General features: G+C 57.8%; 1 protein-coding gene across 1 annotated transcript; it reads left to right on the plus strand.

Annotated features, from left to right (window-relative positions):
- Positions 1 to 12,281: 12,281 nt before the first annotated feature.
- On the plus strand, positions 12,282 to 15,955 carry BARX1 (BARX homeobox 1). Its single transcript, XM_048315165.1, has 4 exons — positions 12,282 to 12,686; positions 14,526 to 14,811; positions 14,947 to 15,031; positions 15,450 to 15,955. Exons 1-4 carry the CDS (start codon positions 12,482 to 12,484, stop codon positions 15,612 to 15,614), a joined length of 741 nt encoding a protein of 246 aa, XP_048171122.1. The 5' UTR covers positions 12,282 to 12,481; the 3' UTR covers positions 15,615 to 15,955.
- The last annotated feature ends 353 nt before the right edge of the window (positions 15,956 to 16,308 follow it).

Below are 16,308 nucleotides of genomic sequence, written 5' to 3' on the forward strand. Positions count from 1 at the left end.
GCTCCTGCCTGAGCTCCAGGCCTGGCAGTGAGACACACCACTGCTGTGCTGCCTGGAGGTTTCCTGGACTGACGTGATGCCATACAGCCATTCTCCCTTCCTCCTGCACCCCTGTAGTTCAGAGGGAGCAGAAGCATTTCCCCACTGCCTTTCCTCCGTGCCAGGATCCTCCTCTCACACACAGCCCAAAACTAGCCAGATGACCTGTACTTTGGAAGTCCTCCAGTATTATACATGTGCAGAACATAAAAGATACCTAAATTTGTAAAGCCTGAGCTCTCTGCGTGCTGAGGGTGAGTGTGCAAGTATTTGGCTTTGGGTCCGTCTGCCCCCAGCCCCACAAAACAGTTTAATCCAGAAAAAACAATCTAAAAAAAACTTCATTTGCTGGCAGTTTAGATTCTGTTTAGTTATAACTCACAACCTCAAAACATAAGAATTAAGTTTAATAGTTCATAAATTATACAACACACAGCACATACTGTTGTAATCTGTGCTGCACATATCTATATGAAGTATTAACACCAATGTTTAAACAAAATACAAAGTCACCACAGGCAGTCTTAAATCTCAGCTGTATAGTTTTGCTGAACTATTTTGGCTATAGACATGATTTTTCACCCCTCTACCCTCATATGGTATTAATTCAATTGTTTTATATGTTATACACGCGTAAGAACTAGAAGGGATTTCCTCAAACAACAAACACTGAGGATTAAAAGGTCGATGTTTATAAAAATGTCAAACTCCAAGGCTCTTCCATGAGTTGTGAGAGGATTGCTCTCAGTGAAGACTCAGAGCCAGTCATTCAACAGTCCTCCAGTGAGAGAAGCTAATCCTGAGTTTCCACTCCTGAGTTAGTGGTCATGCCCCTGAACAGAGCACCGGCAGCAGGAGTGCTGAAGGGAGAACAGGGAAATTTGGACGTGGTTTAAAAGACCTCAGAAGTTCTTGATCACTCTGGCATTGGGTTTGTGCTTGGGAGCTCCCTGGGAAGCCGCTCCCACACGGTGCTGTTGGTGCTTGGGCTGTGGCCTGTGGCTGCAGGGTGCTGAAAGGGGGCCACAGGCAGGGAGGCAAAAAAAACTTCAAAAGACATTGTTTTAACTTCTTTTAAAGAGGTTTCTGTATGTCTCTGCTTTTTATTTGCAGCTCTAAGTGTGTTCTGGAAGGCGGTGCTCAGTAACGGGATGAGGTGGGAGAGCTTTTGGGGTCATTGGGCTGTGCCCATTCCCTGGGGAGCCTGTTCAGTGCCCAACCACCTTTCCCTGACATCCACCCTAACCATCCCTGACACAGCTCCAGCCATTCCCTGGGTCCTGTCCCCGGTCACAGAGAGAGGAGCTGTTGGCTGTGCAGGTGTCTTGGCGCTGCCAGTTACCTGCCAAACCCCCAGTGCCCTCCCAGCCTCCCCTGAACTCGCTCCAGGAGCTCCAGACCTCTCCTGTCCAAGGAGCCCAGCACTGGACCCAGCACTGCAGCTGCAGCACCCCCAGGGCTGGGAAGGGAGGCACGGCCTACTGGCAGTCCTCCCTCTCGATATTCCCTCTTTCTCTTGCCCTCTGCACTCACATTCTTCCTACTCTGCAGTTCCCTTTTGTGCTTGTCTCCACGGCAAGCCGAGGGGTTGCTCTCAGCTTGTATTTAACATGAAAACACCGAACGGGTGCCCACCCAGCTCCCTCTCCCTGGCTGCTGGGGCAAGGCTGCTCTGGGGGCTGGCAGCCCCTAACACGGGGCGAGCCCGCGGCATTGGGAACAGGGACCCCCGAGGCACCCTGACCCCATGGCACTGGCAGCAGGGACCCCCTGACACACCGTGGGCCCGTGGCACCGGGAGCGGGACCCCGCAGAGCCCGGTCCCGCGGCGCTCGGGGCTGGCGGGGTCCCCACCTGGCGACAACGGGGCTACCTGCGCTCTGTCCCGCCGCCGCCAGGGGGCGCTAGCGCCGCGGGACACGGACTGGGAACGGGGACCGGGAATGGGGACAGGGAATGGGGATGGGGACAGGGAATGGGGATCGGGAATGGGGACAGGGAATGGGGATGGGGACAGGGAATGGGGACCGGGAATGGGGACAGGGAATGGGGATGGGGACAGGGAATGGGGACCGGGAATGGGGACAGGGAATGGGGATGGGGACAGGGAATGGGGACCGGGAATGGGGACAGGGAATGGGGATGGGGACAGGGAATGGGGACCGGGAATGGAGACAGGGAATGGGGATGGGGACAGAGAATGGGGACCGGGAATGGGGACAGGGAATGGGGATGGGGACAGGGAATGGGGACCGGGAATGGGGACAGGGAATGGGGATGGGGACAGGGAATGGGGACCGGGAATGGGGACAGGGAATGGGGACAGGGAATGGGGACCGGGAATGGGGATCGGGAATGGGGATGGGGACAGGGAATGGGGATCGGGAATGGGGACAGGGAATGGGGACAGGGAATGGGGATCGGGAATGGGGATGGGGACAGGGAATGGGGGATACGGGACATGGGGACAGGGAATGGGGACAGGGAATGGGGACAGGGAATGGGGATGGGGACAGGGAATGGGGATGGGGACCAGGAATGGGGACAGGGAATGGGGATGGGGACAGCGAATGGGGACCGGGAATGGGGACAGGGAATGGGGACAGGGAATGGGGATGGGGACAGGGAATGGGGACCGGGAATGGGGACAGGGAATGGGGACCGGGAATGGGGACAGGGAATGGGGACAGGGAATGGGGATGGGGACAGGGAATGGGGACCGGGAATGGGGACAGGGAATGGGGACAGGGAATGGGGACCGGGAATGGGGATCGGGAATGGGGATGGGGACAGGGAATGGGGATCGGGAATGGGGACAGGGAATGGGGACAGGGAATGGGGATCGGGAATGGGGATGGGGACAGGGAATGGGGGATACGGGACATGGGGACAGGGAATGGGGACAGGGAATGGGGACAGGGAATGGGGATGGGGACAGGGAATGGGGACCAGGAATGGGGACAGGGAATGGGGATGGGGACAGCGAATGGGGACCGGGAATGGGGACAGGGAATGGGGACAGGGAATGGGGATGGGGACAGGGAATGGGGACCGGGAATGGGGACAGGGAATGGGGATGGGGACAGGGAATGGGGACCGGGAATGGGGACAGGGAATGGGGACAGGGAATGGGGATGGGGACAGGGAATGGGGACCGGGAATGGGGACAGGGAATGGGGACAGGGAATGGGGATGGGGACAGGGAATGGGGATGGGGACAGGGAATGGGGACCGGGGATGGGGATGGGGACAGGGAATGGGGACAGGGGATGGGGATGGGGACAGGGAATGGGGACAGGGGATGGGGACAGGGGATAGGGACAGGGAATGGGGACAGGGAATGGGGACCGGGAATGGGGACAGGGAATGGGGACAGGGAATGGGGACCGGGAATGGGGATCGGGAATGGGGATGGGGACAGGGAATGGGGATCGGGAATGGGGACAGGGAATGGGGACAGGGAATGGGGATGGGGACAGGGAATGGGGACCGGGAATGGGGACAGGGAATGGGGATGGGGACAGGGAATGGGGACCGGGAATGGGGACAGGGAATGGGGACAGGGAATGGGGATGGGGACAGGGAATGGGGACCGGGAATGGGGACAGGGAATGGGGATGGGGACAGGGAATGGGGACCGGGAATGGGGATGGGGACAGGGAATGGGGACCGGGAATGGGGACCGGGAATGGGGACAGGGAATGGGGATGGGGACCGGGAATGGGGACAGGGAATGGGGACAGGGAATGGGGATGGGGACAGGGAATGGGGACCGGGGATGGGGACAGGGGATGGGGACCGGGAATGGGGACAGGGGATGGGGACCGGGAATGGGGATGGGGATGGGGACAGGGAATGGGGACAGGGAATGGGGACAGGGAATGGGGATGGGGACAGGGAATGGGGACCGGGAATGGAGACAGGGGATGGGGACAGGGAATGGGGATGGGGATGGGGACAGGGAATGGGGATGGGGACAGGGAATGGGGATGGGGACAGGGAATGGGGACCGGGGATGGGGATGGGGACAGGGAATGGGGACAAGGGATGGGGACAGGGAATGGGGACAGGGGATAGGGACAGGGAATGGGGACAGGGAATGGGGACCGGGAATGGGGACAGGGAATGGGGACAGGGAATGGGGACAGGGAATGGGGATCGGGAATGGAGACAGGGAATGGGGGATACGGGACATGGGGACAGGGAATGGGGACAGGGAATGGGGACCGGAAATGGGGACAGGGGATAGGGACAGGGGATGGGGGCGACGGGAATGGGGACAGGGGATGGGGACAGGAGATGGGGGTGACGGGAATGGGGACAGGGGATAGGGACAGGGGATGGGGGAGATGGGAATGGGGGAGACGGGAATGGGGACAGGGGATGGGGACAGGGAATGGGGGATACGGGAATGGGGACAAGGAATGGGGGATACCGGACATGGGGGATACGGGAATGGGGACAGGGAATGGGGGATACGGGACATGGGGGATACGGGAATGGGGGCAGGGAATGGGGGATACGGGACATGGGGACAGGCAGTGGGGGATATGAGGTACGGGAATGGGGGATACGAGATGCAGGATACAGGGATGGAGGATATGGGATGGGGGGTATGGGGTGCTGGAATAGTGGGTACAGCCTATGGGACATGGAAATGGGGGCTATGGGATACAGCCTGTGGGACACGGGGGAGAGAATGGGAGATACGGGGAACGGGAATGGGGATACAGGAATGGGGGATACAGGATGGGGGTACGGGGAGGGGGATACGGGATACAGGGTGCAGGAATGGGGAATATGGGATAGGGGTGTGGGAATGGGGATATGGGATTGGGATATGGGAATGGGGCTGTGGGAGTAGGGGATACAGGATGCAGAATAGGAGTGCGGGATGGGGGGTGGGATACGGGGTGTGGGATACAGGGCACAGGATAGAGTGCAGGATGGGGATGTGGGGTGCGGGTGTGGGATGGGGTTGTTGGATACAGGGTGTGGGAGGGGGGTGCAGGATAGGGGTGCAGCACAGGGCTGTGGGATGGAGTGCAAGATGGGGGTGTGGGATGCGGGATGTGGGATGCGGGATTCAGGATCACCCCAACCCAGGAGAGAGGCTGGGAAAGGGCCTCCAAGCCCAGCAGGATGAGCAGGGGCCGTTTTAAATCAATCCATCTGGAGCTCGGCAGATCGCTATCAGTGGGTCTCGGAATGCCATATTAGTGTCCAAAAATTTGCAAGTGTCATAATATATGTACGGAAAGGGATATTGTTTAAACTTCTTAAGCAGCCATGGCCATATATGGGTTTGAAATGTAGTTCTGAGCACAGTAAATAGAAATTTGCCATATCAGATGTAGGAATTGCAGGGTAAGCAATGTGAAATTCAGGTCTCATCTTGCCTCAAGTGGATGGAAGATCTCCTGCTGGTGGCTTCAGTGTGAGCAAGGGTTTCTCACCTAGAATTTAAAATACCTGCTGCACTCGGGTGAAGGTGAGAAGCCCAGCCCTGTCACCTCTGTCCCTCATGCTGAGCACAGGTGTCTCCCTTAAACATTTTAACCTCATCTACTGGTTTATGACCAAGACTCCTTCATCACTCCAAGAACCCTTCATCACTTAATTGTTTTGTATTGTTTGGCCTTTAGTGAGAGCTATTTTATGTAACTAGGTCTCTTAACTTCGGGGGTTTAAATACCTGTAGTGGTGCTTTTGAGGGATGGGGAAGCCAGCTTTAATATGATTTTTTTATGTATAAACATCCTGTTATTTTTAAAATAAAATGTTTCAATTAGCCATTATTGTGCTAATGATTTAAACATCTCCCTGCTGATCGATAAACCCAAATCATCCAGATCTTACCTAGCACTCAAGAACTGGGAAACAAAAGTGACTGGAGGCAAACCATAAAACTGAAGAGTGTAAGGATTTCATTCTGTTTCTTCACTTTTAAAAACCGAAGGCCCCAGCCCTGCACAGATGTAGTCATTAGCTTAATTTTATGAACCATAAACAGTCCCGGTGCCGTCAGCCATCGACCACAGGGAACAGCCTCAGCACACACTGGGTGTTTACAGCTAACGGGGTGTCACCAAAGCATCCTTGACTTCCACAGATGCAGGGCTTGGCTGGATCTCAGCTCATACAAGAGTGATAAGGACAAATCATTGTTTTCTGCCTCACCCTCGTTTATCACCTAGACACGAATGGTGCAGCCAGAGGTGCTGTTTCAGATGGAGTGCGATTATTCACTGAACCAGTGCCCTGATGTTTAACTCGCCCTTTTATGTGTATCCCACCATCTGCAGAACCTGTCACCCGCAGTGTCACCTGCCCAGCTGCTGTCCACAGCTCTGCTTGTGGCCAGGTCAGGTTTGATGTGGGCTGGGGGCTTGGTGCTGAGCGCTGACTGGAGCCCAAGGCCATGGCACCACTTTTCCACAGCAGCTCTGGGCAGAGAAGGACGGGGGTACAGCTGGCACCAAGGGGAGCGGTAACTGCACTCACCTCTTAGCTGGGACCCCGGTTTTAGAGCAGCCACCGCGCTCCTGGCAGGGCTGGAGAAGCAGCTCTGAACCTACAGATCTCTTCATGGCCGGGAATCAGCTCACAGAGAAGAGGCTGTCCCAGGAAGTACTGCCTGGACTGAAATTCAGCCACATGTGAGGCTGGTTACTGGTTTGTATTTCCAAGCATTGCATCCCTTGTCTGTGAACTAACTAAAAATAAAACAAATAAATAAAAATTTTAAATCCTTTATGTAAAAAAAGAAAGAGAGAGAAAAGGAGGCTTTCACAGCGTGTGCCTTGCTGTTTGTGCTGGTTTGGTGCCCTGCACAATGAAAGGATTCGGGAAAGAGGTGTCACGGCTGGGTACGCGGTGTGACACTCGGGTGTGGGGTAGCCAGTGGCAGCCGTGGGGACAGAGAGGGCACGATGGGGAGCTTCTCATTTTGCTGGCTATTCTAATGGATATAAATGAAATGTATTCAGACAAGAGTAGTTTCAGGGATGGTTTCCTTATGCTTGGACAGAAATGGAGAACACCCTGTTTGTGAGAGCTGCTGGGGTGTGTGCAGCAGGGAGAAGGATGGACGATGGACCTCGAGGGGCAGGGAAATAAAGGGCCAAACTGCATCCTCTGGACGTGACTCTCAAAGACAATTCCATATTCTGACTTTCTGACGGGGCCAGGTGTTTACAGAAAATCATTTTTAGAGGGATTCGTGTTTAACTGCTGCTGATGAAGCTTTACTCAGCCATTAAACATAACTTATTACTCAGGGCTGAGCTATTCCCTCAGCCCGAACGCTCCTTCCCAATTAGCCCGTGATGTCACGTTTTCCACTCTCTTCGTACCACTTTGTGGATTTCCTGAATATTAAGTGCCGTGAGGAGGGAGCGGGGGGAGGTGGCTGTGCCGGGCCCCCCTCCTCGGGCCCCCGTGGGAAGGGCAGGGGCTGCTCGGGAGGATGTTCCCGCATGGCACCGGGCTCCCCGCACTGTCCCGCACCGGGAACGGGCAGAGCCCCACAGCCGGGGGAGCCCGGTCCCGGCAGGCTCCGGGCACCGCATCCCCCCGGCGCTGGGCTTCGCCAGGCGTGATGGGAGAGACGGCAACATTTTATTAGAGGTTTTAAAAAGGTGACGTTGAGAAAACGACGAATTGGTTGTATTTAAAATTCACTAAGAGCTTTGATACAAGTAAAAAACCAAAACCACCCGAGTTTTTAATCAAACTAAGCAGCGCTGCGGAGCAGCACTGCGGAGCGGCCCCGCGGCTACCCCGGTCCCGGTCAGCAGATCGGGATGTGACCGGGCTCCGGGGACCCCCCGCTCCTGGGAGAGCCGGGATCTCGCTGCGAGAGCCCTGCCCGGCCGTGCCCGGCGGGGTCCGTGGGGAGCCGTGCCCGGCGGGGTCCGTGGGGAGCCGTGCCCGGCGGGGTCCGTGGGGAGCCGTGCCCGGCGGGGTCCGTGCGGGAGCCGTGTCCGGCGGGGTCTGTGGGGAGCCGTGCCCGGCGGGGTCTGTGGGGAGCCGTGCCCGGCGGGGTCCGTGCGGGAGCCGTGCCCGGCGGGGTCTGTGGGGAGCCGTGCCCGGCGGGGTCCGTGCGGGAGCCGTGCCCGGCGGGGTCCGTGCGGAGCCGTGCCCGGCGGGGTCTGTGGGGAGCCGTGCCCGGCGGGGTCCGTGCGGGAGCCGTGCCCGGCGGGGTCCGTGCGGAGCCGTGCCCGGCGGGGTCCGTGCGCGCCGCACCCGCAGCGCGGGGCTCCTGTGCTGCCCTTGCTATTAAAAATATTCTCCCGACGGGGATATTTCCCGAGGGATCCGGGAGGCGAAGAGCTTGCGTTCCGCTGTTTTCCCCGTTACAGTTGTAGGAGTCGGGAGAGCGGCGGGAATCCAGCAAAACTCTTCTTCCCGTCAAAACGGGAATGAATCAGCGGAGCAAAAGTATTCCCACCGCAGGGAAGAGCTTTAAAACTCTGGGTGAAATTGTTTCCTTTTTCGTAGCGACATTTTCACGGGTGGAACTGTCATCCTCGTCTGAGTTACTCAGCCAAAATAGAGACATCAAAATATCTGAAGCGTGGAAGTAAGCGAGAGGAGCCTTTAAAAATGCGCTCTGCTTTCATGTAAAACGAAGATTAGAAGAGCCTCGTAATGGGATAGATGCATCAATAGCTTCTGAAACCAGTTAAGAACATTTGTATAAAAATTATTTTTAAAGAAAGCTAACTCTAGAAATAGTCTGCTTCTAGCAGTCCTATAAACTCTGTACCTGGTGCAAGAAAAAAACCAACAAAACAGCCCAACCCCAAACAACGCAAATAAACAAACAAAACCCTCAAAACAACAACAACAAAACAACAATTTAAAAAAAAAAAAAAGCCGCTCAGTAAATGAGGAGAGATTTCGCAGATAAAGGTGATTCCATTCTGGTTGCTGGGAGGAAAAAAGTGCATAAAATTTGGGGCCTGCAGCTTATTCATGCGGCTGCTCCCTAAAGCCCCACGTATTTTGCCGAACTCCCACTCTAACAGGCTGCTTTTTATAAAAGTGTTTGCTTGAATCTACCGCCCAAATCGATGCGAAGTAAAAGCACGGGTTTATATACGCTGTAAGGGTACAGGAAATTAGACAATTTTCAGGCGCTGTAAAAGTTGTAGCAGTAATAGTAGTAGTAATAATAATAATAATAATAATAATCATCATCATCATCATCATCATCTGATGTCCTTTTCGATACAGGATTTGTTTTGCAAAGATTCTAAACTCCTGACTGTGAGTGCGACCAGATGGTGAAGTTCACCCTCTTTTTCTTCAGTGCAGAATAGAAATCTTTCAATAGGGGCTTTTTCAGAAATGCTAATTTTTATTTTATTTTTTCAGTGGCCTCGGGGGCTGTAGGCCTGCTCCCGGGGTGGGTGTAGGATCCGCCGACCGTCCGTGCCTGCCTGGCTGCGGCTGCTCTCATGAGCAGCCTCGGGGCAGATGGATCCCAAGGAATATAAAAACTTAAATTATCAAAGCTGATGCGGTATGATGGGAAATGATACCGGGTCTGTACCGCTCCGATCCTAACCTGCTCCGAGGTGGGGATGGAAGTGTGATTATTTACAGTTATTCTTGAGTTTTGATTTATTTTAAAGAAACAAAAACCCCAAGGGAGGTGTGGGTAATTTCTTTTACGTGCACAATTTGTTTATGAGCGCGCCGGTCTCGGGGGCAAGGTTGTTTAAACAATCCGATGTGGATTTGCCTGCTCGCCTGAATGCGTCCAAAATTCTTCTCACTTTACTCATAATTATTCTCCTCGTTTCATGATAATAGCTCCAATGGCCTCTTTGTCCTCGGCCGTAAGCAATCAGCACCTTGGCACGGGAACACCTTGTGATCCAAACAGAGCCGATGGACAAAAGATGGGCGGACGAAAAGCCACGTCAGGAAACGGGGAGGGTTTTGATTTGGGATTTTTGATTAGTTTTAAGGCCCCGTTGGTCTCGGCCGGGGCTCTTCGGAGCGCAGGTGTGCGCAGGGGCACTGGTGCCCCGAGATTCCCGGGAGGAATTAGGGGAAGTGGGGAAAGGATGGAGGCGCCCAGCCCCCGGGCCGCGCAGCATCTCGGTGGGCTCGGCGCTGCCGGTCCCCGCTGCTGCCCCCCGGGAGGAGCCGCCGGCTCCCGGGCACAGCCCCCGCTCTGTGGCGTGTCACGAACTCGTTGGCGGTGCATCCACCGAGATGATGTCGGAATAAATGACAACCCGCGAACAGCCGGGAGCACCCGGGCAGCTAACGGGGGTTCAGCCCATCAGTGTTTCACAGAGCGAGTGGCGTCATTTTAAATTGAAGAAACGTGGAGAAACCAGAACAAATCCGCGCGAAACTGCTCCGTACAAGTCGCAGTAACCATATGGAAGAGGTTATGTGGGCAGGCAGCGAAGTACAGAGCATAAATTAATTCGTTGTTGTCGCATGCAGCGGTGAGCAGTAACAGCGAAACGGCAGCAGGACTCAAATAGCGCTGACAGGCGCAGCAGGGCGGCCTCGTGTTCTCCACAGTTCCCTGAATGCCTCCACCTACTCCTGCCTCGATATTTAATTCAAATTACCGGGCCGGGGTCCCGATGGGCCGGGGGTCCCTGCAGCCGCATCTGCAGCTGGATGCGGAGCCCCTGGGGCTGTTCGCTGGCTTTGTGGGGGCCGTGGCTGCGGGTCCCCCACGCGTGTTGCGGGACCCGCGAGAGCTGGAGCCCGGAGGGCGCAGGGGGGAGCCCGGCGCCGGGGGAAGCTGGCCGGACACTCGGGCCCCGACGGCAGCCGAGCGCTGGGACTCGTCCCCCCGTGGGCTGCGCTCACGGACGGCGCCCGCGGGTGACTCCCGTGGCCGTCCCATCTTGCTTAGGCCTTAGGAAAGGGAGCCGGGCAAGAGCCCGCGGCTGCTCCGCTTTCCCCTGCGCATCCCCCGCAGCAGCCGGGAAAACGGGCAGAACCCCCTTGTTTTGGTCAAAAATCGTAAAGAAGGAGGCTGAGCTTCCCCTGCCCTGGGGATGAGCCCGGCGCCCGTCCCTCTGCGTGGGCTGAGCCCGTGGGTGCCTCCCGCGGACACCGCCCAGGCCCGGTCACGCGTGTGCAGCTCCTGCCGTGGGCAGGGGCCGAGCCCACCCAAAGCCGCCCCACGCCGTGGGACCCCCGGCCGAGCTTTCGGGGCTTCGCCGAAACGATCCCCCTGTAATCCATTAGTGCCGACATTTTCGGGAGGGATTGGAGCTCCCGCACACGAATCTGCCTCGAAGCGCGTCAGCAACGAGCAGGGGCGGCTCGTGGGTCTCTGCTGCTGTGCGTGACACAGGCTAAAGGGAATAGAATGAATCACGTTGTTCGTGTAAATGATCTAAAAGTGCAGGGAAAGGCTCCGCTTCGGGCTGAGTTTTGCTCCCTCACCAGCTCCTTTGAGACGTTTACACCGCTTTGGCCGAGGTCGGGAGCTGGGGGCATCGGGCCTGGAGGCATAGGGCCTGGGCCCCTCCACGGGCAGCCCCGGCCCGCACCGCGGCCCCCGCCTGCCCTCGGGCTGCCTGGGCTCCTCCGGGCCCCTGATCACAGCACCGGGGCTGCCCTGAGGGCTCCGAGCCACCGGTGCTTCGGGGACGTGCGGGCCGAGAGGCTGGGGGCCTCCGAGGGTCCGTGTGGCTCCGTGGCTCCGTCCATCGGTCGAGGCACCCCGGAGCCGTGGTTAACCCATCGGGAGAAGGGGATGGGGATGAGGACTGGGACGGGAATGGGAAAGGGACTGGACGGGAATGGGAAGGTTGGTGTGGGGACGGGAACGGGGATGGCGATGAGTATGGCGACAGGGACGGGGCTGGAGCCGGGGCCGGGGATGGTCATAAGGATTGGGACGGAACGGGGATGGCGATGAGTATGGCAACAGGGACGGGGCTGGAGCCGGGGCCGGGGATGGTCATAAGGATTGGGCCGGGGCCGGGGCCGGGGCCGGGTCTGCGCTTCGGAGGGGCCAGCGGCTGTTTGGGTGTCTGCTCTCCCGCAGCGAGCAGAACGGGTAATTTGCTTTATATGGCGGAGGATCAAATGCTGGGCTGTAACCCCCCGCTTCAGGTACTCGCCCGCCCCGGCCCCTTCCTTCCTCCGCAGCCCCTCCCGCGCCCTCCCCCGCCGCGCTGACGGCCCCGCCGGGGCCGGCCGTATAATAGGCCGCCGCCGCGGTCCCGGGGCGGAGAGACAGACGCTGCCCGGTGCCGCGCCCCGTGTGCAGGCGGCGGGGACGGCTCCGGGCCGCCGCGCTGCTCAGGGCGCCGCGGAGCCGCGCAGGGCCAGGGGAGGGGGCGGCGGGGCGATGGGCAGAGCCCCCGCTGCCCGGCTGCCGGCCGGGGGGCTGCGCTAGGGCGGCCCCGGCGGCCGGGGGTCCCCCCGCGCCCCGGGGGCGGCGAGGATGCAGCGCCCGCTGGAATTGGGCGCCGCGCGCTACTTCCCGGCCGAAGCCTTCCCCGACCACCGCTCCCACCGCTACCGCAGCTTCATGATCGAGGAGATCCTCACCGACCCCCCGGACGCCAAGGGGGCCGCGCCGGCCGGGGAGCTGCTCAAGTTCGGGGTGCAGGCGCTGCTCTCCGCCCGGCCCTACCACAACCACCTCGGTACGTGCCGGGGAGCTCCCCGCGGCTGGGGGGGCGGGCTGGGGGCGGCAGGCGGGGAGGCATCGCCCGCCGATGGTCTCCAGCGCCTTTGGGAGCCGGGTTCCTCGGAGAAAACCTTGTGAGTTCTGCCTACAAAAATTGCTGCCGGGCTCTGCCGGCCCTGCGCATCCCCGCCGGCTCCCGCCGCGCCGCCGGCGCTCCGACCGGGAGCAGCCGAGTGTTCGGGGCCTAAAACCCAAGGAAGCGGCTTTACGACTCCAGCGGCCCTTGCTCAGAATGGCCTTTGAATTTCAGGGAAGGAAGTTGTTGATAGTTCTGTTTTGGGGTTTTCACCCGTGTTTTTGGATGAGGTGAGAATTGCTGGAGATAAGCAGCGGGATCTGTGCGTGGCTGCGAAGAGTGGCAAGGGGCCCTGCGGTCACAGATCTAGCTGGAAACCCGACATATGTGTAAACATAAAAATATATAATATAACGAGATATTATATTTAGTGTATAAATATATGCTATGTTTAGATGATAATAATATAGAAGATGGAAGATACAATATTTAGTCCATATTATAATACTTACATGTTTGGGGTCTTTTTAAAACGGGTGCCAGCATGCTCTCTCCTGTCGTATAAACATCCAGGACAAATGCAGCTTATTAACATATTCACATAAGGTTTGGGGTTTTTTTTAAATTGTTATTGGTTTCATTCTTATTGTTTGATTTTTTAGGTGGGTTTTTTCTTTTGTTTTTTTTTTTTTGTGTGTGCGTGTTTTGAAGTTTTTTTAACGCTAGTGTTTAATATATTTTGAAGGCCATTACTTAATATATTTTAAAGGCCAATATTTAAATGTGTGATGGTGAAAGCTTTCACCTCCCAAGCCATCTTCATCTGCGGAGCCGTAGCCCCTTATCCATAGACCTGAATGGAAAAGGAGTATCCCAATTTCTTTTTCTGCGTTTAAGAGAAAAAGAGGAAAGCGTCAAGGCCCTGAGCAAAGGAGCAAAATGCATTAGAATATCTAGAAATAAGTATTATTTTCAAGATGAACTATTCAGAACTACTCAGAATAGCGGATCAGATAAAAGGCTCTTTACATCCCTCACGGCTCAGTTCCGCAGGGATAAGCGGAAGCAGGATCGGACCCTGCAAGGAGGGAGGCGATTTCAGCGCAGGCCGAGGAGAAGACCCCGCAGAGACTCCCCTCGAGTCCTTGTCCCGCCGTTGAGGTGGTCCCTGTGTCGCTGGCGGGGAGGACGGGCCGAGCAGGACCGAAGTCCCCGGGCCACCCGCGGGCCCAGGCCGGGGAGCGGAGCGGGGGCGCCGGGAAGGACCCGGCTGGGCCGGGCCGGGCCGGGCCGAGCGGCGGCCCCAGGCCGCGGGGAGCAGCATCCTCGGGGCTGGCTCGATGTCCTCTCCCCGGGCGCTCCTTCGTAGGCTGCGGTTCGCGGAGAGGGATAGAAATTATTATCAGGTCAAAAATACCCTGAAAACTTCTAGGAAGGGAATCCTGGGACCGTGCCCGGCCCCCGCTGCTCGCCGAGTTCATCCGGGTCCGGCAGCTGTTGGGTGACACTGAGGCGAACGCTTTTGGGTTGCTTTGAACTATTTTCACTTGTAACCCCCGAGTAATTCCGTAATTAGCATCTGCTCGTTGAAGGGTAAAACATGTCCCTGCACCGCGGAGGTGGCGGGACCCGGGGGACTCGGGACCCTCGTCAGTGCCGAGAATGGAGGAGAAGGGGCCAGGGTTCCTTGCAGGGGCTGGTCCCCGGGAAGCCGGGGCACCCTGCAGCCCCGGGGGTCCCTGCGCGCTGCCCGGCGCTGACCGCCGCTCTCTCCCGCAGCGGTGCTGAAGGCGGAGCCGGCCGCCGTGTTCAAGTTCCCGCTGGCTCCCCTGGGCTGCTCGGGGCTGGGCTCGGCGCTGCTGGCCGCCGGCTCGGGACTGCAGGGCGGCTCCGCCTCGCCCCATCTCCCGCTGGAGCTGCACCTCCGCGGGAAGCTGGAGCCGGGGCCCCCGGAGCCGGGCAAGGCCAAGAAGGGCCGCCGCAGCCGCACCGTCTTCACCGAGCTGCAGCTCATGGGGCTGGAGAAGCGCTTCGAGAAGCAGAAATACCTCTCCACGCCTGACAGGTAGGCGACGGCCGACCTCGGACCCGGGACGCGACGCGACGCCACGGGACGGGGCTCATTTTGCATGAAAAAGTCGGGAAGCTGCAATCCGAGACGAAAGCTGCCGGCCTGACCTCCTCTCTCTCTCGCCCGCAGAATAGACCTGGCCGAATCGCTGGGGCTCAGCCAGCTCCAGGTGAAAACCTGGTACCAGAACAGGCGCATGAAATGGAAGAAAATAGTAAGTGTTGCTTAACAGTCCGGCCCTTGGGCGCGCCGTGTCCGCGTTCGATGGGGCATCGAGCCCTGCCCTGAGGGCTTCGTCCTTCTGCATATCGGCCCTGGGCTATTTAGTGGAACATTAGGGATGATGATGATGATAATAATAATAATAATAATAATAACGATGAGGGTAATATTAATATGCCCCTGGTCCAGCATCTCCTGGGCCTCGGCCGGACCCCCCTCCCGGTCCTGTCCGAGCCCTCCCGCTGTACCGCTCGGCCCCGGGGCGGAGGGCGGTGGGCGCAGCCCGAGAGGACCCGCACCGGCAGCTTCGCTCCGGGGCACGGGAGAGAGAGGTGTTCCTGCACCCCGGGCTGATGGCAGCACGGCTTTACCGGGGTGTCCCCCTCCTCCGCCCCCTCCCCGCCTCGCAGGTGTTGCAGGGGGGCGGCCTGGAGTCCCCCACCAAGCCCAAGGGCCGCCCGAAGAAGAACTCGATCCCCAGCAGCGAGCAGCTGTCGGAGCAGGAGCGCGCCCGGGACGCCGAGAAGCCGCCCGAGAGCCTGGGCTCCCCGGCCGAGGTCAGCCAGGAGGAGTGAGGGCAGCGCCCGCCCCGCCGGCCCCGGCCGAGAGGATGGAGGGCAGCTCGGACAGTGGCCGCGGCCGCCTTCGGCCTCGGGACATTTGGACGCTTTGACCGGCCGCATGCCGGTCTTCCCCCGCCCCGCCGCCCCTCTCCGCGCCCGCGGAGCGCCGCGCCACGGCCGCTGTGTTATGCGATGGCCCGAGGGGCCAGGAGGACACTGGATCCCACCTTCCACATCTACTCGCTGTCTAAAACCCTGTGGTGCCCCTAGTTATTCGAAAACTGCATTTTATGATCAGTTTTATTAATGCGAAGATATTTACTTTATTTCAATAAAGTATTTTATGAACTATTGCTCTGAGTAACTTAATGCTTTGGGGTTAACTTTTTAAGAATTTGTTATTTTTTCCCCGACGGAGGCAGGTTAGAAATTCAAACCCAAGTTCCAGGCAGATCTACAGAGAAAGTGCAAAGCACAGTGGTACCGGGAAGATTCTCTCATTGTTTTCCGGGACCGTTCGGCTGCCGTGGCCGGGAGAGGCCAGAACCTCGGTCTTTCCTTGGTCAAATTCGGATCCTTTCGGATTTTAAAGATACGTTAGTTGCTGACAAAAGATTAATTAACTTCCTCACTGGACATCCTAAATGGTACTTTGAAAAATTGCTCTTCATGACCTGCTGCGATGTAGCACGAAATCCTGGCGCTT

This window comes from Corvus hawaiiensis, chromosome 11 (assembly GCF_020740725.1).
Source record: "Corvus hawaiiensis isolate bCorHaw1 chromosome 11, bCorHaw1.pri.cur, whole genome shotgun sequence".
NCBI lineage: Eukaryota > Metazoa > Chordata > Aves > Passeriformes > Corvidae > Corvus > Corvus hawaiiensis.

Excerpts from the sequence above, each read along its gene's own strand:
- BARX1 (XM_048315165.1), top strand. The coding sequence starts at position 12,482 with ATGCAGCGCCCGCTGGAATTGGGCGCCGCGCGCTACTTCCCGGCCGAA. Across the intron at positions 14,812-14,946 it reads TACCTCTCCACGCCTGACAG|AATAGACCTGGCCGAATCGC; the intron begins GTAGGCGACGGC and ends TCTCGCCCGCAG. Across the intron at positions 15,032-15,449 it reads GCATGAAATGGAAGAAAATA|GTGTTGCAGGGGGGCGGCCT; the intron begins GTAAGTGTTGCT and ends CCCGCCTCGCAG.